The sequence below is a fragment of the Coregonus lavaretus genome (assembly GCF_964263955.1).
Source record: "Coregonus lavaretus genome assembly, chromosome: 17".
In the NCBI taxonomy this organism is placed as follows: Eukaryota; Metazoa; Chordata; class Actinopteri; order Salmoniformes; family Salmonidae; genus Coregonus; species Coregonus lavaretus.
The window spans coordinates 6,431,693-6,459,654 of NC_140004.1; the positions used below are offsets into that span (position 1 = coordinate 6,431,693).

At 42.9% G+C, this 27,962-nt stretch overlaps 1 protein-coding gene across 1 annotated transcript in view; it reads left to right on the plus strand.

The window, feature by feature from the left end:
* Positions 1-424: 424 nt before the first annotated feature.
* LOC311145014 (versican core protein-like) overlaps positions 425-27,962 on the plus strand; it is a gene marked incomplete at both ends in the record, with an annotated part of 55,638 nt that continues 28,100 nt past the window's right edge. The window contains 5 exons of the mRNA XM_084181222.1: positions 425-788; positions 2,290-2,464; positions 5,398-5,525; positions 8,824-9,117; positions 14,251-16,344. Of these exons, the coding sequence (XP_084037348.1) occupies positions 425-788; positions 2,290-2,464; positions 5,398-5,525; positions 8,824-9,117; positions 14,251-16,344 (3,055 nt within the window). The remainder of the gene's footprint in view (positions 789-2,289; positions 2,465-5,397; positions 5,526-8,823; positions 9,118-14,250; positions 16,345-27,962) is intronic.

Genomic DNA, 27,962 nt, shown 5'->3' on the forward strand with positions numbered 1-27,962 from the left:
CATGTAATTACATAGTAACACCTATGTGATTACAATGTTGTTACTACAGTTATTACTGTGTAGTTACATAGTAATAGGGACAACTTAATGTAAAGTGTTACCCACTTGACTAATTAAACGTCCTTAAAGAGTGATTTGAACTTTGAATAGAATGTTGTACTTTTTATTAAGACCTTGTCACAGACTTTATATAAACAAATAGAGGAAAAACTTGGATAGTGTGGTCAAAGGGCACAACCTTGAATCAATGTATTGTGTGTTGTTGTTGTCCAATATCACCCATGCTGTTACTGTGCCACAGCTGACATTGTTATTCTCTGATTCCATTGATTGTGAAAAAACATGCACTTGTTCAGTAACCTATCTATTTTCACTGCCTTACCTAGACCTTTTGTACTGTTTCCCAGTCTCCAACACATTAACCATGATGAGGCCCGTGAGTGGCTCCCTCTCGGGGAAGGTAGTTCTGCCGTGCCACTTCTCCACCATACCCACTACCATGCCCACCATCAACGCCAAAGGCACCACCCCCAGCACCGACTACCTGCGCATCAAATGGACCAAAATGGATGGGGAAAAGGAATTCACAGTGTTGGTGGCCCAAAACGGCAAGATTAAAATAGGCTCCATCTACAGGAATCGCGTGTCGGTGCCCAGCCACCCAGAGGATGTGGGGGACTCTTCTCTGACCATGGTGAAGCTCAGAGCCAGCGATGCCGGCACCTACCGTTGCGAGGTCATGTACGGCATCGAGGACACGCAGGACACGGTCAACCTCAATGTCAACGGTTGGTGTCATCTGTTTTTATTCTGTCTCTTTTCACCCCTGTTATTTACACCTCTCTACAATCTATAAGAGGTCGAGTGAAGGTTAGCTTTATAATAGTATGCCCAGTTCGGTCTTGTGGGCTATGGAAAAACGGTTTTGGTTATGATGCTTATATTTGCCATTATGGTTTTGCTGATACTTACTTAATCCACACTCAAAACATTTACAGTAAAACTTATAGTCCGTTTCTCTGCTTCTTCCCTTATGCTGACCCCAGTGTCTTCTCTAATAATAAGACATCTTGTTTTATCCCCTTGGTTGTGCATAGCCTAGCCAACAATATGTATTAATCATTATATCATTGGTTTGAAGTGAGTACATCTGTTATTAGTTAAACCGTCTTTTCCCCTAAATTTTGCATCACAACAGTTTCTGATTGTAAACAGTGGGTAGTGGGTAGGCTAATTGAGTCTTCTCATCAGGAAAACTACGTGATCAGATGAAAGACAAACACATTAAGGTCAGTCATGGATAAGGTGTTACCATACAAAGTTGAATCTTGTTATGTTTATGGTCTATGTTCCAAGTTGGATAGAAGAGTTCCAGAGCTATGGCTCTGATTACCGCTGCGCTATCATGTAAGTGTGTAGCGAACCATTCAAGGAAACTCACAAGATCAAGCCTATATACCCCATCTTTATTTTGGGTGTTACCTTATCTGGGAGACATAGCTCAAATTTGGGATATGTTGAAAACAGATATGGGTTGATATGGGATAGCTTTGGCTTTCACAGAGACACAACCGCCCATCGCTACAATTATAATCATAGCATCCGTCAGTCTACTTACACAAATATGGGAAGTCAGGGCCATGGCATCGTCTATAAATCATCCAGAGTTATCTTGTGGTCATTGCAGAGTATTCTAGTAATCTTCCGCTAAATTGTAATATACTGTATCATCACAAGAAACATAGACCCTGATTTATTTCACACGTGTGCTATTAAGCCTTGTTCACACTGCAGGCCTTAATGCTCAAATCAGTTTTGTTTATCAAATCGGTTTGGGAATATTGACTGTACAAACGGGAAGTTACAAGTGGCCAAATCTGATTTGTGGGTGTTCAGACAGCAGTCATTTGCTGACATGGCTACACTAGTTGTCATAGTAATGACAGGTGTGTGGGCAGTGGTGCAGGCTGATCTCGCAGAAGTTATGTAGCAAGCTAAGGTGACAACTATGCCTGTCATGGACAGAATCAGATTTGTATCTGACTTCAAACCATCTACGAAGATGGTTTGAAATGTGGCTTGAAATATCCGATTCCATGTGCTTTTTGGCTGTTCAGACTGCAGGAAAAAGAACAGATTCGAATTGGATATGCAAAAAAACATTTTTTGAGTCACTTCAAATTGCCAATGTGAGCAAGGCTTTAGACATTACCCCTGATTCAGTTTTACTATTTTACTTTTTTACACAGGACCAAATATGTCTTTATGTGTGTATGTGTTTATTCCCAGGTGTTGTGTTTCACTACCGGGCAAGTACCAGCAGGTACACCATGAACTATGAGAGTGCTGTCCAGGCCTGCCAAACCATAGGAGCCTCCATTGCCACGCCTGACCAGCTGAAATCAGCCTATGAGGACGGCTTTGACCACTGTGATGCTGGCTGGATCGCAGATCTGTCAGTTAGGTAAGAAAATGAAATAATCTCCAAAACGTTGCTATTTTTAAAACAAGCCATAGAAAGTTGGTTGCAATTTCAGTTTAATCCACCAGAAAAGAGAACAAATAATACAACAAATATTGTGGTTAATTCAAATATACTAATTGATTAAAAAAACATGATTATTTAGAAGAAAAAAAAAATTAAAAGGTGTAATCTTTGTAAATGATACCATAAATAGGACTGGTGGAGTTATGTCACACATGCAGCTAACACAAATATATGGAAATGTCTGCTCTACCCAAAATTACAACCAACTAATTGCAGCATTACTGCAAAAATGGAAGAGGCAAGTGGAAGGGGGAAAAATTAAGGAACTTGTCTGTTGGCCCTGCATTAAAGACCAACATTGGTTAAAGAACATAGTGATTAATTAAAAAGTATACCAGTTTCATTTAAGGACCAAAAAATTGACAGCTGTGCCATATAGATTGCAAAATAGTTGGGAAGAGACCGATTCCATGGCACATAGTTTATGAACTGATACGCAAAATTCAAAACTTAGAATTGTTCAATTTAAATTATTATACAAAATTCTTGCAACCAATAGAATGTTATACACTGCAAAAAAAAATTAAGTGAACACTTAAACAACACAATGTAACTCCAAGTCAATCACACTTCTGTGAAATCAAACTGTCCACTTAGGAAACAACACTGATTGACAATACATTTCACATGCTGTTGTGCAAATGGAATAGACAACAGGTGGAAATTCTAGGCAATTAGCAAGACACCCCCAATAAAGGAGTGGTTCTGCAGGTGGTGACCATAGACCACTTCTCAGTTCCTATGCTTCCTGGCTGATGTTTTGGTCACTTTTGAATGCTGGCGGTGCTTTCACTCTAGTGGTAGCATGAGACGGAGTCTACAACCCACACAAGTGGCTCAGGTAGTGCAGCTCATCCAGGATGGCACATCAATGCGAGCTGTGGCAAGAAGGTTTGCTGTGTCTGTCAGCATAGTGTCCAGAGCATGGAGGCGCTACCAGGAGACAGGCCAGTACATCAGGAGATGTGGAGGAGGCCGTAGGAGGGCAACAACCCAGCAGCAGGACCGCTACCTCCGCCTTTGTGCAAGGAGGAGCAGGAGGAGCACTGCCAGAGCCCTGCAAAATGACCTCCAGCAGGCCACAAATGTGCATGTGTCTGCTCAAACGGTCAGAAACAGACTCCATGAGGGTGGTATGAGGGCCCGACGTCCACAGGTGGGGTGGCATTTCTTTGGGGGGCCGCACAGCCCTCCATGTGCTCGCCAGAGGTAGCCTGACTGCCATTAGGTACCGAGATGAGATCCTCAGACCCCTTGTGAGACCATATGCTGGTGCGGTTGGCCCTGGGTTCCTCCTAATGCAAGACAATGCTAGACCTCATGTGGCTGGAGTGTGTCAGCAGTTCCTGCAAGAGGAAGGCATTGATGCTATGGACTGGCCCGCCCGTTCCCCAGACCTGAATCCAATTGAGCACATCTGGGATATCATGTCTCGCTCCATCCACCAATGCCACGTTGCACCACAGTCTGTCCAGGAGTTGGCGGATGCTTTAGTCCAGGTCTGGGAGGAGATCCCTCAGGAGACCATCCGCCACCTCATCAGGAGCATGCCCAGGTGTTGTAGGGAGGTCATACAGGCACGTGGAGGCCACACACACTACTGAGCCTCATTTTGACTTGTTTTAAGGACATTACATCAAAGTTGGATCAGCCTGTAGTGTGGTTTTCCACTTTAATTTTGAGTGTGACTCCAAATCCAGACCTCCATGGGTTGATACATTTGATTTCCATTGATAATTTTTGTGTGATTTTGTTGTCAGCACATTCAACTATGTAAAGAAAAAAGTATTTAATAAGATTATTTCATTCATTCAGATCTAGGATGTGTTGTTTAAGTGTTCCCTTTATTTTTTTTGAGCAGTGTATATTTGGGGGATACAACCATCCCAGCTCTGCAGATTTTGTTTGCGAAGAAACCAAATAATTAGATAATTTGTTTTGGTACTGTCCATATGTAGCTTGTTTTTGGTCGCAGGTCCAGGAATGGTTGAAGAAGTTACCTGGAGCTAACTCCACAGATAGCACTACTGGGTGATTTGAAAAGTCCTAGTCAATCGATAAATGATATAATAATACTTTTAGCAAAAATGTTTATCTTTAACTTACAATCTGTAGAAACTATGAGAATAGAAATCTTCAGAACTTTTGTGAAACATCACAACACAGTTAAAAATATATGGCAAAATAGAAAACAAACTGGATGGTCTTCAGAGATAGATGAGAGGGGTTGATGGTAGCTGGAGGTTGGGATTAAAAACAAACAAAAGATAACTATTGTAAAACACATTGTGTCCGTAAAATTGATATAGTATATATAAGCTGGAAGTAGAAGCTTAAGTGTTGTTGTCCATTAGTTTACTCCAATTAGGGGAGGGGTGGTAGGGTTAGGGGAAAATAGTAAAGGAAAATATATTTAATATATATATATTTACAAACAAAAGTATTAGGGATTGGAAATTATGCAGATAATTACAATTACATCTATCTGCAGTATTAAAGCTGATCTACCCCCCCAAAAAAATAAGAAAAAAAGAAAGACGACCATCAATTATATGTTTGTGTCAAAGACAAAGTAGAAGTCATTGGTTTAATCAGAAAAGGACTGGCTCCCAGGCTACTGGTAACTGGTTTTGACCCACTCTGCCATAGTTTTCAATTGGTCTGAATGTGAACTGCACATATACTGAGATTGTTCAAGCCAGTGACAGTTCCAGCTGTATTCTAACTCACCTGGGAGTCCCTTTTGTCTTTGTTATAATTTTATGGTGTGAAGTTATAGGGTGACTGACACAATCACATTTCTGTTTGCCGATCAATTACATGATCTTATCTTTTCTTTGCATGTTTAGATACCCAATCACTAGACCGAGACCTGGCTGCTATGGCAACCTGCAGGGGAAGCCTGGAGTGAGGACATATGGACCCCGAAAGGCCACAGAGACCTATGATGTGTACTGTTATGTGGACAAGCTGAATGGTAAGAGGATAAAATGTGGAAGGAAGTGGCCTAGTGATACATCCAATGAAAACCTATGCAGGATGAGCACATCCAATGGAACCACGCACAGGTGTAGAGTACACTGATGCTAGTTAGGGGAGAAGTGAGTTTCTACACACGCTGAGCCTACTGACAAATTGAACCTCAGGTGCAGCATGCCCATCGCTCATTTATGAGCTCTAACATCACTCCTCACGCCACTAAACCTAAGGCACATTTTAGAAAAAAAAGTGCTATCTAGAACCTAAAAGGGTTATACGTCTGTCTCCATAGAATAATCCTTTGTAGAAGCCTTTTTGGTACTAGGTAGAACCCTCTTTGGAAAAGGTTTCTACCTGGAACCAAAAAGGGTTCTCCTATGGGGACAGCTGAAAAACCCTTCTGGAACCCTTTTTTTTCTAAGAGTGCAGGTGTGAGACTACAATTATTTGGGCTATGCAACATTTAGCCCACATATATCCCCCCACCACATCAGGATGTGGGTCATATGGCTGGGGAGGTGTCATTCTGCAAACACAAGCATCTTTCTCGTGGTAGTATTAGGTCAAATCCTCTTGGATCAGTCAGCGAGGAGTAAGATAATACCATTGGCGTGTGTAACAGTGGTGTATTAGTGTTATTGTTATCTTTATGCAGTGTGACGGGGGCCAGCTGAGGAGCAGATGTAGTTCCTTCTGACAAGTTTTGATTATGTTGCCAAGTTAAAAACACAGCCAATAAGTGTTTACTTCATTTAGTGGGAAACCTACGTTTTAAAAAATTAAGTTGACCACATTAACAATGGACTGCCACACCCAGTGTGGGGGAGCTAATGGCATGAGGGACAGACCGTCTTTGAGAGTGCAAACACATAGTCAGCATTGCTAGCCCACCTCAGGATAATGGAATGAATGCTGTACTGTAGTCCTAAATGAATTAGTGGGAGAAAGTTTGGGCTCAGAGCCCTACACAGCATTGACACTGGGTTGTAATTATGGGTCTATATCTCTATGAAACTGCTACCATGGTCAAATTGGAATGATATAATTCATTCCTAGGGCTGTTGCAGTGACCGTATTACCACCACACCGGCGGTCACGAGTCATGAAGGCAGTCAAATTCCATGTGACCGTTTAGTCATGGTAATTAGGCTTCTCCAAGCTCTGATGCTGCTGCTGGTCATTAGTAGCCTACCAAACTTGCTAACTGCCTGGTACTCAGCACTCTATTGTCCCTCTAATCACTCTGACATCAATGCAAATGTATTAGAAAATCTAATCAAACACTTCATGAGAGCCCATGAGCTCATGTTGCACAACATTTCTATAGGCTATGCAATTACACTAGGAAACAGAGTGATGGCCTCTACTAAAAAGAGGAGGATCCCATCAGCTTTCTGCAGACTAGGCCTACTATATTTATTTCTCAACTTTCCTAATATTAAGCACCTTGTTTATCTTTACAACAGGAGTATAGCCTACCTGGCTGGCATGAAAATTAACCACAGGAAAAGCGTCCTACATTAGCTAATTAAGTGCATAGATGACATATTTTTTTTTCCTGCTACCCCTGTTTCGAGACAGGTGCATGATAATGGTCCATTAAATCAAAACAAATTTCACACATATATTATTTAGTATATGTAAAGACAAGATTAAATCAAGAATAGTCTGATGGGTGACAATATTAGCCAATCACTTATATATTATCACTTATGAATGATGCCCAGCATAAGAAACTGCCTTTTTTGGGCAACTTTTTCGGATCATAGTCGCACATCTCATGTAGCATAGGGGTTTACAAGGGGTTTAGAGCCTAACTGGCATACATAAGCAGCGTGTGAGTTTAAAGTTTGGGGAAGATAATTTTCACCATAAAAATGCACCTTTATAATAAAGCATTACATGCATAATCCCATTTGCGGTCACTTTTGATAATGGTGTTTTCCCGCAAATGGAACATTCGCACTTATAGCCTACTGCCATGTGTGCATTGCTGCGCTTGTAATGTGAAGAAATAGCCTAATAGTTAATCAACATTTTAAGCTAAACGTTCTGATCTGTTGCGTCAGCCACATTGCGTAATTTTGTTGTTGTTATACTAGCGGTTGTATTAATTTGGGAACTATTGCACCCCACAACTGTCCCAGACTATGTTTGGAATATTTATTTCTCACACATAATAAAATAGGTCGAGTTTTGTACTATGGGGGATAGTAGATTGACATAGGCTAGTGATTTTGCTGTTCGTTAGGCCTACTCATCTCGTTGGCTGACGAAAAGTATATGTGGACAGTTCTTCCAATGTCTTCAATATGCACCTCGGAATTGGATAAGGACGCGCGCAGTTGCATCCCCAATGGGTCTGTCTTCACTTGTAGCCTGTGAGAAAAACCTTATGACATGATGGAGAGCCATGTAAGTGAGGAAGCACTCAGGGAGAAGGGCACAACGACCACTGACCGCAAAAGGCATGGATTATTTTAGGGTGCATTACGGCCACAAAGGGGATGCCGCCGTGAAATCCGAGGCATTATCAAGTGCTTGTCAAATTGTGAATGAGAGACTAATGAAGTGTGTACAGCCTGCGCAAAAAACAAAGAGGAGCTCATGCCTTTCAAGCGACTTTTTTCAAATCATCATTAGAGTCGCATCATGCAGCCTTACAATATATTAAAAATCCAAACATATAGCCCAACGTTTGTAGAACAACTAAAGTTATATTAATAACTCTACATTAAGTACATAGGAGTCCCTATTTCTTTGTTAACCGCTCAACACAGAATAGCCACATGTGCGCACTCCCTCAAAAACGTTTGGAGAAAATATATATATATTTTATTCAGCTTTGTTCAATTGTATTCTTCATATTATAAAATAATATAAAATAATGCCACAGAATTCTAAGCAAATCTTTTCTGCTAAATGAACTAGTGTATCCCACAACCATTTGGCAAAGCCACATTAGGACCTAACATAAGGACAACTCAGAGTATGCTATTCGTTTATTCTGAAATACACTACTTTTTCTTCATATCATGCTTCTTTAGACCTGTCTAAAATAAATCATTGATTTATTGTGAAGGTGTAGACTATATTACATGGATTTATTAGACCTTTAAAATGTAGATGTTCCAAAGGTCTGCATCAGTGGTTTGTAGGCTATGTGTGGAAGCCAGGAGATGCTAAATGTATTTATGTTAATTAACGGTCAATTACCATGAGACCGACAGTTATTTGCTTGACAATCACCGGTCACTAGAAAGTCACCTTTTACATGTAATCCCTGTTTGTCTAAGGTGAGGTGTACTATGCACCCGTGACCCGTAAGATGACGTTTGAGGAGGCAAAGGAGGAGTGTGAAAACAGGAACGCTGTCCTGGCATCGCCGGGTCAGCTCCACTCCGCCTGGCGACAGGGTCTGGACAGGTGTGACTATGGCTGGCTGGCCGATGGCAGCGCTCGCCACCCCGTCGCGGTACCCAGAATGCAGTGTGGCGGCGGTCTGCTGGGCGTCAGGACAATGTACCGCTACAGGAACCAGACAGGCTTCCCAGAACCCTTCACCCATCTGGGAGCATACTGCTTCAAAGGTAAAAACACATAGGCATTTTACTGTTATATTCTCATCTATGTGCAAATGTTACATTTTGGATTTGAAAGAGCACTCTAAGAGCACAGCCAGCGCTGTGAGTAACTGTGATGTTACCCTCTTAGTGTGTAACTCCTGCACCCCCCCCCCCCCCCCCCCCCCCCACCCCCCCCCCCCCATCCTCATATTTTCGGCACCCTCTCTGACACAAATACCGAAATGTCTACAAAACAGTCTTCTTGCAATATGATGTCTATAACTCATCTTGAATCGATTGTCATGTTTATTTGGATGTTCACTTTCGTGTTTCTTTTGTTTGTTGATAGGAGAATGTGTGAGCGTTGTGCATTTTGTGCTAGAGCTACACTGTGTAGCCCAGTACAGTGAATTACTGACCTCACTGCATGTCCTTTTGGGTTCCCGCCCGTTACCTTGGCAACTAAATTGGGATTGGCTAACAGGAGGGTGAAATCATAATTCTAAACTCATGATGCCTTTGAATTCGATGCATAGCCCAATCTGATACTAATGGGTGATTTATTGACCAATAATTTGTTGGAGAGTCCTACACAATCATTATCTGTCCAGTTTTATTACCTGTATTACTGCACTTCAAGGCAGGACACATTTTTTGTTGTCTTTCTCTGTGGCTAGCCTTGGATAACCTCATTGGTGCAGTTGAGCAGAGAAAACAGTTTCACATACTCCGTCATAAAATATACAAATATACGCTTTTAAAATACTTGATAACATGCAGTTCCTTTTGAAAGGATTCACACCCCTTGACTTTTTCCACATTTTGTTGTGTTACAGCCTGAATATCAAATGGATTAAATTGAGATGTTTTTGTCACTGGTCTACACACAATACCCCATAATGTCAGTGGAATTATGTTCTTCAGATTTTTACAAATTAATAGAAAATCAAAAGCTGAAATGTCTTGAGTCAATAAGTATTCTACCTCTTTGTTATGGCAAGCCTAAATAAGTTCAGGAGTAAAAATGTGCTTAACAAGTAACATAATAAGTTGCATGAATGACTACCGCATCTCTGTACCGCTGTCCTGTAGCTCAGTTGGTAGAGCATGGCGCTTGCAACGCCAGGGTTGTGGGTTCGTTTCCCACAGGGGGCCAGTATGAAAAATGTATGCACTCACTAACTGTAAGTCGCTCTGGATAAGAGCGTCTGCTAAATGACTAAAATGTCAAATGTAAATGTACCCCACACATAAAATGATCTGTAAGGTCCCTCAGTCAAGCAGTGAATTTCAAACATGGATTCAACCACAAAGACCACGTGAGGTTTTTCAATGCCTCACAAAGAAGGGCACCTATTGGTAAAAATATATATTTTTGACATTGAATATCCCTTTGAGCACTGTGAAGTTATTAATTACATTTTTGATGATGTATCAATAAACTCAGTCACTACAAAGATACAGCCGTTCTTCCTAACTCAGTTGCCAGAGAGGAAAGACACCAGTCAGGGATTTCACCATGAGGCCAATGGTGACTTTAAAACAGTTACAGAGTTTAATGGCTGTGATAGGAGAAATCTGAGGATGGATCAACAACATTGTAGTTACTCCACAATACTAACCCAATTGACAGAGGGAAAAGAAGGAAGCCTGTACAGAATACAAATATTCCAAAACATGCTTCCTATTTGCAACAAGGCACTAAAGTAATACTGCAAAAAATGTGGCAAAGCAATTAACTTTTTGTCCTGAATACAAAATGTTATGTTTGGGGCAAATCCAATACCACACTTTACCGAGTACCACTCTCCACATATTAAAAAGAAATGGAATGGAACTAAGCACAGGAAAAATCCTAAAAGAAGACCTGGTTCAGTCTGCTTTCCATCAGACACTGGCAGATGAATTCACCTTTCAGCAGGACAATAACCTGAAACACAAGGCCACATATACACTGGAGTTGCTTACTAAGAAGACAATGAATGTTCCTAAGTGGCCAACTTACAGTTTTGACTTAAATCTACTTGAAAATCTATGGCAAGACCGGAAAATGGTTGTCTAGCAATGATCAACAACCAATTTGACAATCCAGGTGTGGAAAGCTCTTAAAGACTTACCCAGAAAAACTCACAGCTCTAAACGCTGCCAAAGGTGCTTCTACAAAGTCGTGACTCAGTGGTGTGAATACTTATGTAAATGTTTTTCATTTTCAATAAATTGCAAAAATGTCTAAAAACGTGTTTTCACTTTGTAATTATCTGGTATTGTGTGTAGATGGGTGAGAAAAAAACATTTGATTTAATCCATTTTGAATTCAAGCTGTAACACAACAAAAGAAAGAAGGAAAATATATTTAATTAGTTTACTCCAATTAGGGGAGGAGTGGTAGGGAAAATAATAAAGAAAATAATATATATATATATATATATATATATATATATATATATGGAGGATTGGAAATTATGCAGACAATTACATTGATAGAAGCCCCCCCCCCCCCTCCCTAAACAAAAGTGCAATATGTCAAGGTGTATGAATACTTTCTGAAGGCACTGTACTTATTTTATCCAAGTAAACTGCATCTAAACATGACTATCTCCGGGTAAAGCCAAATGATAGTTGGAATCAGCCACCACTTTTCAGTATGACGAAAAGTGTAGATACAGCACCTGTCAACCTATCTCTCTCTTTCCCCCTCTCTCCTCTTGTTTCAGCTGTCAAGAGTTTGCCCCTTTTCCATCACTCTCACTTGGTAGTTATCAGAGCAGACGTTCGGATAATAGATGAAGCTACTGGCCGGACTTCTAAAACCAGTCAGCCTCGGTGACCTCTGAACTGGCCTTTCCATCTTTTTAAAAGAGGGTTGGCGAGATAAGCCACCCCCTGCCAGGCTATTGGGTCTCCCTGAGAGACGCTAGCTCTCGCCGTGATAAGTACCCACAGGGTTAGGAGGTCACGCAAACAGGGCACCCTGATCTCCCGCTTTGTGTATTCCATTTTAGCTCTCTCAGTGCTTTTTGGTTTTGTTCTCACCTAAGTGCTTTTCAAGTACCCCCTTTTCCATTGGCTGGAATTCTTCACAATTTCCCCTTCCAGGAACACAAAAACACCAAAGAAGATGTTGTATAAACATTAGTCAGTTAGATGAAAGAGTGGCAGAGGAGGAAAATGGAGGGATAATTGGTCCCTGGACTGGAGAAAACAAAGGCCTCAGTAACAGTGTCCACACACAAACATCAGTGAGATAATGCACTCCCTCTGCTTTCTAAAAGACCAGGGTCTATTTTTCCTGCTAGGGAAAAAAGTGTTTCACACCTTACATCAGAGATAGCTGCTTGGAGAAGGAGGGCAAGTACGTAATGCTGAACAGTTGCCGTCTGCTTTACACAGTCTGTGTCGCGTCACTGAGGAGAGGATCCTGAAGCTGTCACACTGCCTGTGTCTGTACAGTATATGAGAGAGATAGGGAGGGAGAGGGAGAGGGAGAGGGAGAGGGAGAGGGAGAGGGAGAGGGAGAGGGAGAGGGAGAGGGAGAGGGAGAGGGAGATAGAGATAGAGAGTGTGAGAGGGAGTGTGAGTGGGTCAGACATAGGGACAGGGAGAGAGCGAGTGAGTATGTGCCTTCTGAACAATCAAGCTTTGATCCAGTCACAGAGCAGTCTGGGAGGAATTCAGTCTTGGTCTTTTAGCAGCTTAACTTTTATTATTCATACAGTGCTGTAGCTTATAGGGAGGGATCATAATTATTATTAGTCTGTGTAATAGGAATATTGGAGGAGCAGCCCAAGTGACCACATAAAAAAATACAAAAAAATACAAATGTCAGGAGCTGGACCACATGGAGGGAAAACACTAGTAAACATTGAGAGACTGTGGGAGGACAGGGTGGAAGAGACCAGAAGACAAGACTCAGGTCCACTCCCCAAAACCACAACAAAAGTTTATGTGCTGTTTAATTCACTCTTAATGGTCCATGAGTGCCCATAGACACAATAGGAAATGTAAAATGAACGTTCAAAGTGTGCACTGAAATAGAAAGCTTTGAAAATGACCTCACCTACATTCTCTGCCTTTGCGAGGTAAATTAGCCAGTGGTGGGAATGGGGGGAAAGAACATTCAGAGTGGATTAACATGATAATATTGGACTTCTAGACACAGTTTATGACCTTTGCTTGGTAATGTCCACCCTTGTTATGATCACAAGCCTCTGGGGTGGATGCTGTGAAACTGCTTCCAAAACCAATGCTCCATAGAGTCTCCTCCATACCATTTCAGAATTATATCATTATTTCTTAGAGAGTAAGGGTGGATTCATGGTTGGACCAGGGGTAAAAACACTAGCTGTCAAAGCTTTGTGGGTAAGTCCCCCAAGACAATGATGTCTCTCTAAGTGTCATGTTTACACAGAGTTATTTCATGCCCTACACTCCCATGCCATGTCAATACAATGTTATTGATCCATGCCTGGTATTTCACTCTCATTTAGTTGTTTTCCTCACAAGAAGAAAGACTTTTGAACAAGTGTTACAAATTATTATAAACTCTGAAAGAGTACAGAATGTTGTAAGAATGGGCCCGCAGTTTGGTAAAGAAGGGGATGACTCTGCTTTGTTTCATAAACAATTAGTCAATAATATTAATCAATCATTATTATTTTCTTTGTTATTTTGTTGTCATTTCATTTTTTATTTCAGAGTTTGCAGTATTTAGGTTTGGCTGATTTTGTAGGTCTAGAGGCTGGGTCTTCTAAAGACTACTTCTCACTGTAGGGTTTATACTGAAGTCTATACTGGCGTTGTGCCATATACCAGCATGTGTGCTGTATTGTAAGTGGGTAGTGCTGTGGGAAACCTGGTGGACTGAGTGAGTTGGCAAGGTATAGCCAAGACAAACATGCCATTCTGGTGCCAGCCAAGGAGCCTCAGACAGGAACTAGGTAGTTTGAAAATAGAATGATTAGATAATTATGTGGTCCAAAAATAAAACGCTGGGATATTAATTTACTGGCTATTAATCACTCCGATCTTATGTAACAAAGTATTTTTGGGCCTGGACAAATGTTCCTATGCTGGTCATTTGTTATTTTGGTCTGCTGTTTTTCGGTCTGGGGATTTAATTGACAGTAATTCACTTTATTTCTCTTTCTCCATCCTCAGCTAGGAAGGAGCTGATAAATCAGACGACCTGGGTGGAAGTGTCTGTGGAGGGTGCTACCATGCCCCCCCCCATGCTGGCCACATCCGCCATTGGTCCCACTACAGCGCTCTCTCCCCTGGACAGAGGCAGCACTACTCAGACCCCAAGTTCTGAACTTGTTTCAGAGACCGGAGAATCAGCCGAAACAGCGGCCCCTTTGTCTATGTTCTCAACCAGTATGGTACCGCCTCGCCCCACCCTGGTAACACATGAAGACGATCTTGAGGAGGTGACCTTGCCACACACCACTGCCGCTGCAGAACAAGAGGGTGACATTTTCACACCAACACCCTTCCCCGATTACAACGTCGATGACTTTGAGGAAAGCCCAAGCCATGTGGAGTCGGTCCCTCACCGCGGAGACACGTTCCAAGCTCCACCCATCACAACAGGAAGTCCACATCCTGGTGATTCTACCTCCACTGCTCCCCCTCAGGCTACTGCAGCCATCCAGGTAGAAGATGCCAAACCTGAAGGGTCCGTAGATACCGCCGTGGCCCAGCTATCGAGGACAGAATCTGGGGAGAGACTGGCTGAGCCCACAGAAGAACCAGAGGATCACTCTGTGATAGAAGTGGGCACAGTTCAGCCTGCCTCTCCAAGCACAGAACCCATGTTTGCTCACGGAAACACAGAGGAAACCACCCTGGAAGGGATCACTGTAGAGATGACCTCTGACCTGATAGACGCCCAATCAGTTTCGACAACCGAACCAACTGAACCAATCACCTCCGAGGAAACTACAGATGAACCTGTTAGTACTGAGAACACTATATATGAGTCCAGTCTACATGTAACTGAACAGCCCTCCACTCTTGAATCCACAGACGATTGCACAATGTTGATTGACTCCACCACTCCAGATGCGTCTGTAAGTGGAACTACTTCTCAACCCATTGATCATAGTGAAGTTGAGGCCACTGCGCTGCCCACAACAGCAGAGGTCCTTGAGGAATCCTCTGATGCAGTCATCACTGAAACTACCCCACCCACAATATCCACTGCTACTTCCAGTATGGTGGTGACATTATTCACTGAAGATGTGGAGGGCAGTGGAATGGGTCCCGAAACCATCGTTGACTTGGGCTCCACTGCTGCGGTCACCTTGTCACCTACACCAAGGGCATCATCTACAGTGGCAGTAAACACTGAGGACAGAAGCACACTTAGCACCCACACTGATTCATCCAGTCCCATTGGCACAACAGCGTCCCCAGAAAGAGAGCCATCCTCTGAGGAGGGCCTTCATTCAACGACCCCCTTCCCAGACTATGTTGATGAGATTGGAACTGCAGGATTTGTAGAGGATACCCCACCAGTTCCACCAACCCAAGCAGTGCATGAAGATCCCTCAACAAGCACCTCTACCACCACTCTCATGGATGAAACAACCATGATTACCACCATCGTGTGTGATACAGAGCCCGGCACCGGCATGGAGACCACCACCCCGACACAATCAGGAGCTACAAGCTCAGCAATACCAACAAAGTCATCATCGAAGCCTTTAGATGGCTCAGCAACTGATGCCCCGACCACACCCTCATCCCAATACTCAATCGTGCAAGCGGTCACACACCTGGCTGAGACAGAAGGCGTTTCTAAAGCTGAGCCCACACAGAAACCTCTTCCTCATGATGTAGAGACACCAGCCATTCTGTACAAGGAGGATGCGAGTCAAACACAGGCCCCACCAACTGAACCTACTAACACCACTTCACATGCAACCGTGACCTCTAAGCAACCTTCCTCAGTGAACCCAACAGCAGCCACCATTCTCATCGAGAGTGAGACGTCAGCTGATGATGTGACCTCAGGTGATCAGGTCATTGAAGAGCCCACCACTCACATCCCTGAGTCCCCTAGTGAAACCTTGACTGAAGGCCAGGACACCACCACAGACATCGATACAGAGTACTTCACATTCGCCCCCTTGACCTCCATGATCTCAGCCGTGGACAAGCCCACCGGGGCTACAGCCACTGTGGGCCCAGACGGACTCCCCATCCAAGTCATCAACATCAATGCCGACGAGCAGAAGCAGAACGAGTCAGGTAAGAAGAATTCCTCTTGTTCACTGTATTCCATCAAGTGCAATGTTATGGTTATATGATATAGGCTAGGCGTAAACGTTGACCTATATAAAGTATGTCATATAAAGGTCAAACTCCAAGTAGCTCTCCAGATGATGTCTCTTTTCCTGACAGTAATCATGTCTGCAATTGAGTTAATAGCGGTAGTTAAAGTTTGCTGTATGTCACCTGGAAAGACCAGGACTTCCTGCAATAGGATTAGGCCTACTACATAGTCATGTGGTGCACATGGGCTTAGTAGTCCTTCAGATCAGCCCCTGCCTGGGATCCTTTATGTCTGCTCTGGTAGGAGGTCAGACGTGTTAGGCTACTGTTACTGGGGTGTGACTTCAACTTGATCACTCTCCAACTGCTGACTTGCAAAAAAGCTTATTGAAGACATAAGCACAGTTCATGTTTTGGTTTTACTGTGGAGAACACCCCTTTATGTTTTGGCCTAGGTCCTATATGACAGAGAGTGGCTGTCTGTAACATAGGCATGTGTTAACGCTTATAGCCTAATGTGCTGCTGCTCTCTGCCAATGCACATGAATGTGCAGTAGAGGGGTTTGTGGCAGAGACAGTAAGACCATATGCTGTCCAGGGTCCTGAAGTGGGGGCTTTGACTCTCAGCCAAGGAGAAGTATTTATCCACAATCTGCTATGTATAAAACTTCATCCATTGTCCAGAATGTTTTTTTTGTGTGATATACAAATATGCACATATTTAATGAGGTATCACATAAGTAGCATATTTCAATGCAATATTTCAGAAGAATTGTAATACAAAAAAGTATTATATTTGTGTCCACATTCAACTGGTAAAAGTTGATTGTGAAATGATTAAGGGAGAAAAAAAATGACCCTAATAGGGTGTGTTGTCTGGACTTAATCAAAATCATCACAACATTTTACTCTATATAGGCTACTTTCGTGTATTCTTTGAATACCTTAGACCAAGCAATATTAATGTAGGCTATTTAAAAATACCCTTTGAAAATGACAGAAGAAAAGCCCCAGAGTATCAGCCTATCGTCACATTTTTATATGATCATACACTGTAGTTACAAAGCGCATAAACATATAAATAACATTACATCTTATCAAGTCATTGGAATAAATAATATTAAACAGGTACAGTGAGGGAAAAAAGTATTTGATCCCCTGCTGATTTTGTACGTTTGCCCACTGACAAAGACATGATCAGTCTATAATTTTAATGGTAGGTTTATTTGAACAGTGAGAGACAGAATAACAACAACAAAATCCAGAAAAAAACATGTAAAAAATGTTATAAATTGATTTGCATTTTAATGAGGTAAATAAGTATTTGACCCCTCTGCAAAACATGACTTAGTACTTGTGGCAAAACCCTTGTTGGCAATCACAGAGGTCAGACGTTTCTTGTAGTTGGCCACCAGGTTTGCACACATCTCTGGAGGGATTTTGTTCCACTCCTCTTTGCAGATCTTCTCCAAGTCATTAAGGTTTCGAGGCTGATGTTTGGCAACTCAAACCTTCATCTCCCTCCACAGACGTTCTATGGGATTAAGGTCTGGAGACTGGCTAGGCCACTCCAGGACCTTAATGTGCTTCTTCTTGAGCCACTCCTTTGTTGCCTTGGCCGTGTGTTTTGGGTCATTGTCATGCTGGAATACCCATCCATGACCCATTTTCAATGCCCTGACTGAGGGAAGGAGGTTCTCACCCAAGATTTGACGCTACATGGCCCCGTCCATCGTCCCTTTGATGCGGTGAAGTTGTCCTGTCCCCTTAGCAGAAAAACACCCCCAAAGCATAATGTTTCCACCTCCATGTTTGACGGTGGGGATAGTGTTCTTGGGGTCATAGGCAGCATTCCTCCTCCTCCAAACACGGCGAGTTGAGTTGATGCCAAAGAGCTCAATTTTGGTCTCATCTGACCACAACACTTTCACCCAGTTCTCCTCTGGATCATTCAGATGTTCATTGGCAAACTTCAGACGGGCCTGTATATGTGCTTTCTTGAGCAGGGGGACCTTGCGGGCGCTGCAGGATTTCAGTCCTTCACGGCGTAGTGTGTTACCAATTGTGACTATGGTCCCAGCTGCCTTGAGATCATTGACAAGATCCTCCCGTGTTGTTCTGGGCTGCTTCCTCACCGTTCTCATGATCATTGCAACTCCACGAGGTGAGAACTTGTATGGAGCCCCAGGCCGAGGGAGATTGACAGTTATTTTGAGTTTCTTCCATTTGCGAATAATCGCACCAACTGTTGTCACCTTCTCACCAAGCTGCTTGGCGATGGTCTTGTAGCCCATTCCAGCCTTGTGTAGGTCTACAATCTTGTCCCTGACATCCTTGGAGAGCTCTTTGGTCTTGGCCATGGTGGAGAGTTTGGAATCTGATTGATTGATTGCTTCTGTGGACAGGTGTCTTTTATACAGGTAACAAATTGAGATTAGGAGCACTAATCTCAGCTCGTTACCTGTATAAAAGACACCTGGGAGCCAGAAATCTTTCTGATTGAGAGGGGGTCAAATACTTATTTCCCTCATTAAAATGCAAATCAATTTATAACATTTTTGACATGCGTTTTTTCTGGATTTCTTTGTTATTATTCTGTCTCTCACTGTTCAAATAAACCTACCATTCAAATGATAGACTGATCATTTCTTTGTCAGTGGGCAAACGTACAAAATCAGCAGGGGATCAAATACTTTTTTCCCTCACTGTATGTATTATATGTCCACCCTTCTAGACCTATCAAGGGACCTCTTGCAAATCCCATTATTTGTTATTGTTTTCTTCTTCCCCCTAGCTAGCTTACGAATTCCTCTGTGGGCCCTCTCTCCCACATCCGTTGACAGACTGCAGCTTAGTGCTTAGTGCCTGGACCACCTCGACTCAGTCAGTCAGTTCAGCTGAACAGATGTCCAGACAGACAGGGGGGTCATAGGGAAATAAACACTGAATGAAAAATGAAAAAGGCCACAATCTCTCAGCATGCAGCTGTTTATTGTATTAACAGGTCTTGTGGTCAGCATAACAGTGAATCCTCCAGAACCTCAGCTATGTAAATTAGGGTTTAGGCTTACTCTCCCCACTTCTCTTTTTTGCTATCTCTGGTATTAACCTTCACGGAGGCAGCCGCAACGGTGTAACCGACGGAGTGCGGTGCGTTGAGTTCCACCACTCACCTCACAGTCAATCGGCCAGTGGAGAGATTACTGAACAGGAGTGTCTTACGATTTAGTAGCCAGGTTATTGGTTGGTTGATGGATGCTCACTGTGGCAGTGTGTCTCAGGCTCCATTACTCATAATTGTTGAGTAATGCTGGGGTATAGTTAGGATAGCATTATTATAATATTTTACCATGCGTCATAATGCCACTGTTCCTCTTTAATTTAAATCAGTGTAAGGCAATACAATCCTTGTTAATGTGTCATAAGCAAATTGACAAGCAGTTTCTCCTGAAGTGGCCTTTTAACATGCGTCAGTAACATTACCTCACCCACTTCACATTACATTATATGGGAATGTTTTATTATTTTCCCCATTATGTCAGAGGAGGATATGGCTGGTCTTGAAGAACGTTGAGGTAGAGAAAGATGAGAAAGAGAGAAGGAATACACATGGATTCCAGCACGGCAATTCTGTTGTGACTCTGAGCATCCAACCAAAGCTATGCATGAGTCAAGCGTTCCTGACCTGAGGTGGTGCTACACTAGTTGTAAATGAGTCTGGTGTTCTGGCACTGTGTACAAGACAAACTTGGTTTGGGACTGCCATGGGGGATAGCTGCCATGGAGCCTGGGTACCAGTTGATCTGGACTCCCTCTCCCTCTCAGAGTGCAAGCCTGCTGGTGCAACCTGGGGAGAGAGCCAAAGCTATCTGCAGAGGAGCCACACCAAGGACAAAGGGCACAGCCTGTGTGTGTGTGTGTATATGTGTGACTCCCTCTGCCAGCCTGGCAGCAAAGGAGGAGGCTTGGCAGCCTACCTGAGTAAGCACAGATGCCTGTCAGCACACTGCAGCCTGGACGCCAACTCAGGGGTGATGTCACCACTAAAGCGTAAAACATTGTCCACAGATGTTGAGTACCATTGTGACATAGCTACGCGGTTCTGAGACCACCTTCCGCGGGAGACGCACAGCCCGAAGACGCACCTCCCCACAATTCCCAACCAACGCGGCTCCGGTACGCGTCCTCTATTTATTTGAACGTATTGACAGTTTGATAAATTGCTTGAGCTGCGCTGAGAATTTGAAAAGTATGTAAGCCAACGGTTCAATATTCTAGAACACTGCTGTGTGTACTCCTACACGTTTTGGACTTTGATAAACATTTAAGGCAAAATCTCCCATCTCTGTGCAGCCAGGTCACCCGTGATACTAGTCAGTATTCGCTGTCCATCCATGTCTGAGGACGACGGGAAATTAAGTGGAAACTGGCCAATAGGGGCAACAGTGAGTTCTGTTACCTTCAAGTAGGTTTCAGTTTTGCTAGGGCATTGTGGACAGGGATGGCGGATGGGCGTTAGCATCTGCCTCTGATTCCAAAGGTTCAAAATGTGATGTCTGAGAAACATGGATGAACATCTGCCTCTGGTGCCAAAGGTTGCATGTTCGAATCCAGCGATAGAAAGTTGGTTTGAGATTTCTGTTTTAAGTCTATCCCAAACCTTAACCCTTACCTTAACCATTCGGAGTTAATGCTTAACCTTAAGATTTCAGAGTTAATGCCTAAACTTAACCCTAACCTTAAAAAGTGTGAGTTAATGCCTAAACTTAACCTTAAACACTTTGAAATGTGATGTTTGCAACAACATCGAAATTTGACATTTGAGAAACATAGATGAATGTCTAATTCTGACATGAGACTGTGAGAGCTAGTTGCTCTGTAAGGACAGTTGAACAGCTGGTGTTGTGGTTGCCTGACTAGAGAGGGGGATTATGGGTGTTTTAGTGCCATATTGTTTGGTGCAACCAGGACCTTCACAGAAGAAACCCCTGGTTTATGGGAATTGGCCTCTGAAAAATATTGTCCTGTTTTGTGCACTCACTGGAGTCATAGTAAACAAAGGGCTTGAGATGTTAGAATAATAATTCACATCTCCCAGATCAGAAAGAACAAATTGATCCCGTAAGTGCACATTGGTATTTGTCCACATATAATTTGATCTTCAAGTTTTAGTGTGTGGTCCAACCTTATTATGTGCCATTCAGTGCAAAATGATTCCTTCAAAGCAACCACAGTACCTACCTGCCCATTGAATTACAGTAATGAGATACACGTGGCACTGTGGGGCTGGTGAGTTGTGTTGCGGAGTTCATTATTTGCACACAACAGAGCGTTTGTGCCTGTCCTCAGCATGGAGCACTGCTCTCCCTCCAGAGCCACCGCTGGCCTGGGTTTATGTGGGCGGCTGTTTATTTGAACAGATTCGTAATACGGCACCAGGAGCTTGGGCACCGGCCACTGAGCAACTGAGGCTGGAAGGGTCAGGAGGGAGGCGGGGAGCCATGGCAATTGTGGTGGTGGTGGCGGGGAATAGAAAGGGGAAGGGAGTTGTAGTGAATTGGGGCTGTCGAGTGAGGTAAGGTGCAGTGATTAAAGAGGAGGGTTGTGTGTCTGTGTGTGTGTGTGTGTGTGTGTGTGTGAGGGGGTGGGTTATTGCTCTCCTGTGTTCCCAGGCTCCACTGGCCTTAAACAGGTGTCAGACTCCTGCAGGTGTTCTCGCTCCCAGCCACTAATCTAGCTGAGCCACAGCTTGTGGGAAACTCCACTTTTCAGATGGGGGAGAGAGAGATGGATGGAGGAGGAGTGAATGGTGAATGAATAACCATTATCCCTTACCCTGGCGTTGGTTGGATTGCAAGTCACAAGCCAAAGAATGCAGAGCTATTCACTATAACAGAGAGACCACAACACTGCTCTGTGTTCAGCGAAGCCGTTTGCCACCTGCTTTATACCTAGTTTTAGTGTCATCAGATCAGGGAGTGAAGCACAATGTTTGTTAATAATTTTTGGGAAGATGAAAAAAAACAGGAGTGTGCATCTCGAGGGGACGTGTGAGCACTTATTTTCCAAAGGCTTTGTGCAGTTGTGTGGGCCGATCTTCGGATGTGGCGCATGTTCCTCTCCAGGGAGACACTGACATCCAGTGGATCTGCTCAGGGCTTGACTCCTAACAGCCGCTCTTGTTTGCGAAGCAGGGCAAGAACAGGATGTCTGTCTTTGCTCAGGGCCTTAGCTGACTTGGGGTCTGAGAGGGACCTTTCAGCCCACAGGACAAGGGCTTAATAAGGTCAGTGTTGCACCGAGCATTCAGTGCATTCAGAAAGTATTCAGACCCCTTGATTTATTCCACATTGTGTTATGTTACAGCCTTGTTCTAAAATTTATTTAATCCCCCCCCCCCTCATCAATCTAAACACAATATACCCCACATTTACATAAGTATTCAGACCATTTACTCAGTACTTTGTTGAAGCACCTTTGGCAGCGATTACAACCTGGAGTTTGCTTGGGTATGATGCTACAAGCTTGGCCCACCTGTATTTGGGGAGTTTCTCCCATTCTTCTCTGCAGATCCTCTCAAGCTCTGTCAGGTTGGATGGGGAGCGTCACTGTACAGCTATTTTCAGGTCTCTCCAGAGATGTTAGATCGGGTTCAAGTCCGGGCTCTGGCTGGGCCACTTAAAGACATTCAGAGACTTGTCCCGAAGCCACTCCTGCATTGTATTGGCTGTGCTCTTCAAATAAGATAAAATAAAATGTTATTTGTCACATGCGCCGAATACAACAGGTGTAGACCTTACCGTGAAATGCTTGCTTACAAGCCCTTAACCAACAATGCAGTTCAAGAAATAGAGTTAAGAAAATATTTACTAAATTGAAGTAAAAAATAAAATAAAACGTAACACAATAAAATAACAATAACGAGGCTATATATTGGGGTAACGTTACCAAGTCAATGTGCGGGGGTACAAGTTAGTCAAGGTAATTTGTACATAAAGTGACTATGCATAGATAATATTCAATTCAGTCTGGTATGAGAACGGTAGCCTTATTTGCAAAAGCACGGTGTCTGCGGAAAGCTGAGTATCTTGGCTATTGATCGGTGCCTTAAAATCTTTGGTATGATTTACTACCATATATGGGTATACGAATGTATGCGGGCAGGCTGAGCCCATGACCTCATTTCAAGATGGCTGGTACATACGTTCCGGTTAGCGTAGTTAAGCATAAAGGAAATAAACACGGAATACGTCAATACACACCGAAAGACGGGACTCCACAGATCATGAGGATGTCTTATTTGTCTGCCTGTGACCTACCGTTATTGACTACCAGCCCCGAGAGTCAAAATGTTAATTATATATAACGTTTTCCCCAAACATCTTACAAGGTAAGCTTCAATTTGGTCTGTGTTCGCGCTATAGCTACATGGGGGGTATCAAATTAATCATTTGGTTGGTAGGAACAGATCTAGCCTATTGAACATGTTATCTGATAATGTATGACTGAATGGCAACATCGAATGTACACCATTGACTATATCTTTACGCTTCAAAAATATGACGTCGCCTGCTTACACGCTGAAGGCATCCATTACACAGGAGATTGGCTACTATGGCACCTTGACAGTGTTGTAGCCAATGAGATAAGCTTTCCAGGAATATGCAGTTGACCTGGGAGGGACAAGGTAAGGCCTATAACCTTTTTATATATTTTGCGAACTATTGCTACCTGGCTCAGAGAGGACACGCACCAAGAACAGGGCGGGAAAAAGGTAAAAACTAACAATATCGAAGAGGAACCTAAAAAGAAGGCAGCTATGAATAAGTATACCGACATAGAAGCTTTGAATAAAATACTGGTCAGACTCAGATCAGGGGAGCTATTTGGACAAGTATTTCCACTCAGCCGAAGAAGATTGCTTTCAAGAAGAATTTGATCCCTTTTTGGATTGGTTAGTAAATTATTTTAATGACTTTATATAGCTAATTTACTGTATGTATTTCGTTTTTTATACAGTTGAAGTCTGAAATTAATTTTTTTGGTAGCATTGCCTTTAAATTGTTTAATTTGGGTGGGTCAAACTTTTCGGATAGCCTTCCACAAGCTTCCCACAATAAGTTGGGTGAATTTTGGCCCATTCCTCCTGACAGAGCTGGTGTAACTGGGTCAGGTTTGTAGGCCTCCTTGCTCGCACACGCTTTTTCAGTTCTGCCCACTAATTTCTATAGGATTGAGGTCAAGGCTTTGACGGCCACTCCAATACCTTGACTTTGTTTTCCTTAAGCCATTTTGCCACAACTTTGGAAGTATGCTTGGGGTCATTGTCCATTTGGAAGACCTATTTGCGACCAAGCTTTAACTTCCTGACTGATGTCTTTAGATGTTGCTTTAATATATCCACATAATTTTCCTTCCTCATGATGCCATCTATTTTGTGAAGTGCACCAGTCCCTCCTGCAGCAAAGCACCCCCACAGCATGATGCTGCTACCCCCGTGCTTCATGGTTGGGAATGTGTTATTCGGCTTGCAAGCTACCCCTTTTTCCTCCAAACATAACGATGGTCATTATGGCCAAACAGTTCTATTTTTGTTTCATCAGACCAGAGGACATTTCTCCATAAAGTAAGATCTTTGTCCCCATGTGCAGTTGCAAACTGTAGTCTGGCCTTTTTATCGTCGTTTTGGAGCAGTGGCTTCTTCCTTGCTGAGCGGCCTTTCAGGTTATGTCGATATAGGACTAGTTTTACTGTGGATATAGATACTTTTGTACCTGTTTCCTCCAGCATCTTCACAAGGTCCTTTGCTGTTGTTCTGGGATTGATTTGCACATTTCGCACCAAAGTACGTTCATCTCTAGGAGACAGAACGCGTCTCCTTCCTGAGCGGTATGATGGCTGCGTGGTCCCATGGTGTTTATACTTGCGTACTATTGTTTGTACAGATGAACGTAGTACCTTCAGGCGTTTGGAAATTGCTCCCAAGGATGAACCAGACTTTTTTTCTGAGGTCTTGGCTGATTTCTTTTGATTTTCCCATGATGTCAAGCAAAGAGGCACTGAGTTTGAAGGTAGGCCTTGAAATACATCCACAGGTACACCTCCAATTGACTCAAATGATTTCAATTAGCCTATCAGAAGCTTATAAAGCTATCTGATGCTCTGATAGGCTACTACCAGGTCCTCCACAAGACCAGGAAGTGGTAGACCTTTTTTTTTTACCACTTTGTGGACATTGCTACAGTAACTGCTTTCAATCTCCACAAGCAGATGGCCAAAGCAAAAGGTCAAACCCCTCTCTCCCAGTTGGCCTTTTGAGAGCAGCTGGTGTTGGAAATGGCTGAATTGGGGGCCCAAAGCAACCACACAACTCACTCAAGGTGAGCGCCACTATCCAACACACATGCCAAAAGACAAAAGATAGAACTGCAAGCATTGCACAGAAAAAAGGGGGAAATGCCAGATCTTCTGTCCGAAATGGCAGTTATCTTTTTGTTTCCTGGCAGAGAGGGACTGCTTCAAAGACTATCACGACATGCACATGCTACGGCGAAAGGGAAATCTAATCATCTACACCTGGGATGTAAAACAAACACGAATGCCATTTGTAAATAGTTCCGCTTATTTCTATTTTTGCACCTTTTTTAGTGAACCAAGTTTGTGTTTGATAAGACATTTTTATATATTTTTATGTATATCTGTTGCTTTTTATATTGTTTTTGTAAACAGTTCATTTGTATGTGGGACCAATACTTTTTTATTTTTTATTTTTATTTATTTTTTACCTTTATTTAACTAGGCAAGTCAGTTAAGAACAAATTATTATTTACAATGACGGCCTATACCGGCCAAACCCGGACGACGCTGGGCCAATTGTGCGCTGCCCTATGGGACTCCCAATCACGGCCGGTTGTGATACAGCCTGGAATCGAACCAGGGGGTCTGTAGTGACGCCTCAAGCACTGAGATGCAGTGCCTTAGACCGCTGCGCCACTCGGGAGCCTGAGTGTGTTTCCAGCTCTGTCTAGGCTAAACGTTCAGGCACTTTGGAGAGGTTGAAAAAAACGTGAATGTCCCCTGCCACCAGCACAATGTTTGAGAGAGGTTGGTGTTGTAGACATTTCATTTTTATAGTGAACAATAACTTTTAGGCACATCCAGTGTGCAAAAACAGTGCAATTAACACATTCAGACACTTTGGAGAGGTTGAAAGGACACATGAATGTACCCTGGATACCCCATAACACCACCACAATGTTTGAGTGAGGTTGATATGGTAGAACTTGTGTTTTTATACTGAACAAATAGCATTTAGGGATTGCAAAAATGTTATAGCAGTGGAATTATCTAATTTAGACATATGCCACTTTGGAGAGGTTTAGGGACACTTGGAAACGTCCCGTGACCACACCTGACACCACTTACTAAAACATCTGCCCATTTCTAGTCTATCAATCGCTTTTATTTCTGATAATGTTCACATGTTGTGGAAGCCATCTGTGTTTCCAGCTCTGGAAATAAATAATTCACTTATAGCTTGTCAATGAAAAATGACTTCCAAAAGAAAAAAAATTTTTTATTTTGTGTGTGCTTGATGTTGTGTATTCTGAACTATGTAACTCCTATCTATCTTCTGATCATTTTCTCATAATCTCCCAGATGTCTTCTTTCCAAATATACCAAGTTTTGGCATGTCAGAATCATGTAATTACACATGAATAGCAGTTACTTTTGGGCATGTCTATTTAGGCGGAAATCAACATTTTGCCATTACATCTAAGAGGATAAACAGCGAGTAGCAGCAGCCTAAAAAAAAGTGGGGTGTCAATGTAAATAGTCTGGGTGGCCATTTTATAAATTGTTCAGCTGTCTTATGGCTTTGGGGAGAAGCTGTTAAGGAGCCTTTTGATCCTAGACTTGGCGTTCCGGTACCACTTGCCGTGCGGTAACCGAGAGAACAGTCTATGACTTGGGTGACTGGAGTCTTAGACAATTTTTTGGGCCTTCCTCTGACATCGCCTAGTACAGTGGGGGGAAAAAAAGTATTTAGTCAGCCACCAATTGTGCAAGTTCTCCCACTTAGAAAGATGAGAGAGGCCTGTAATTTTCATCATAGGTACACGTCAACTATGACAGACAAATTGAGAAAAAAAATCCAGAAAATCACATTGTAGGATTTTTAATGAATTTATTTGCAAATTATGGTGGGAAATAAGTATTTGGTCACCTACAAACAAGCAAGATTTCTGGCTCTCACAGACCTGTAACTTCTTCTTTAAGAGGCTCCTCTGTCCTCCACTCGTTACCTGTATTAATGGCACCTGTTTGAACTTGTTATCAGTATAAAAGACACCTGTCCACAACCTCAAACAGTCACACTCCAAACTCCACTATGGCCAAGACCAAAGAGCTGTCAAAGGACACCAGAAACAAAATTGTAGACCTGCACCAGGCTGGGAAGACTGAATCTGCAATAGGTAAGCAGCTTGGTTTGAAGAAATCAACTGTGGGAGCAATTATTAGGAAATGGAAGACATACAAGACCACTGATAATCTCCCTCGATCTGGGGCTCCACGCAAGATCTCACCCTGTG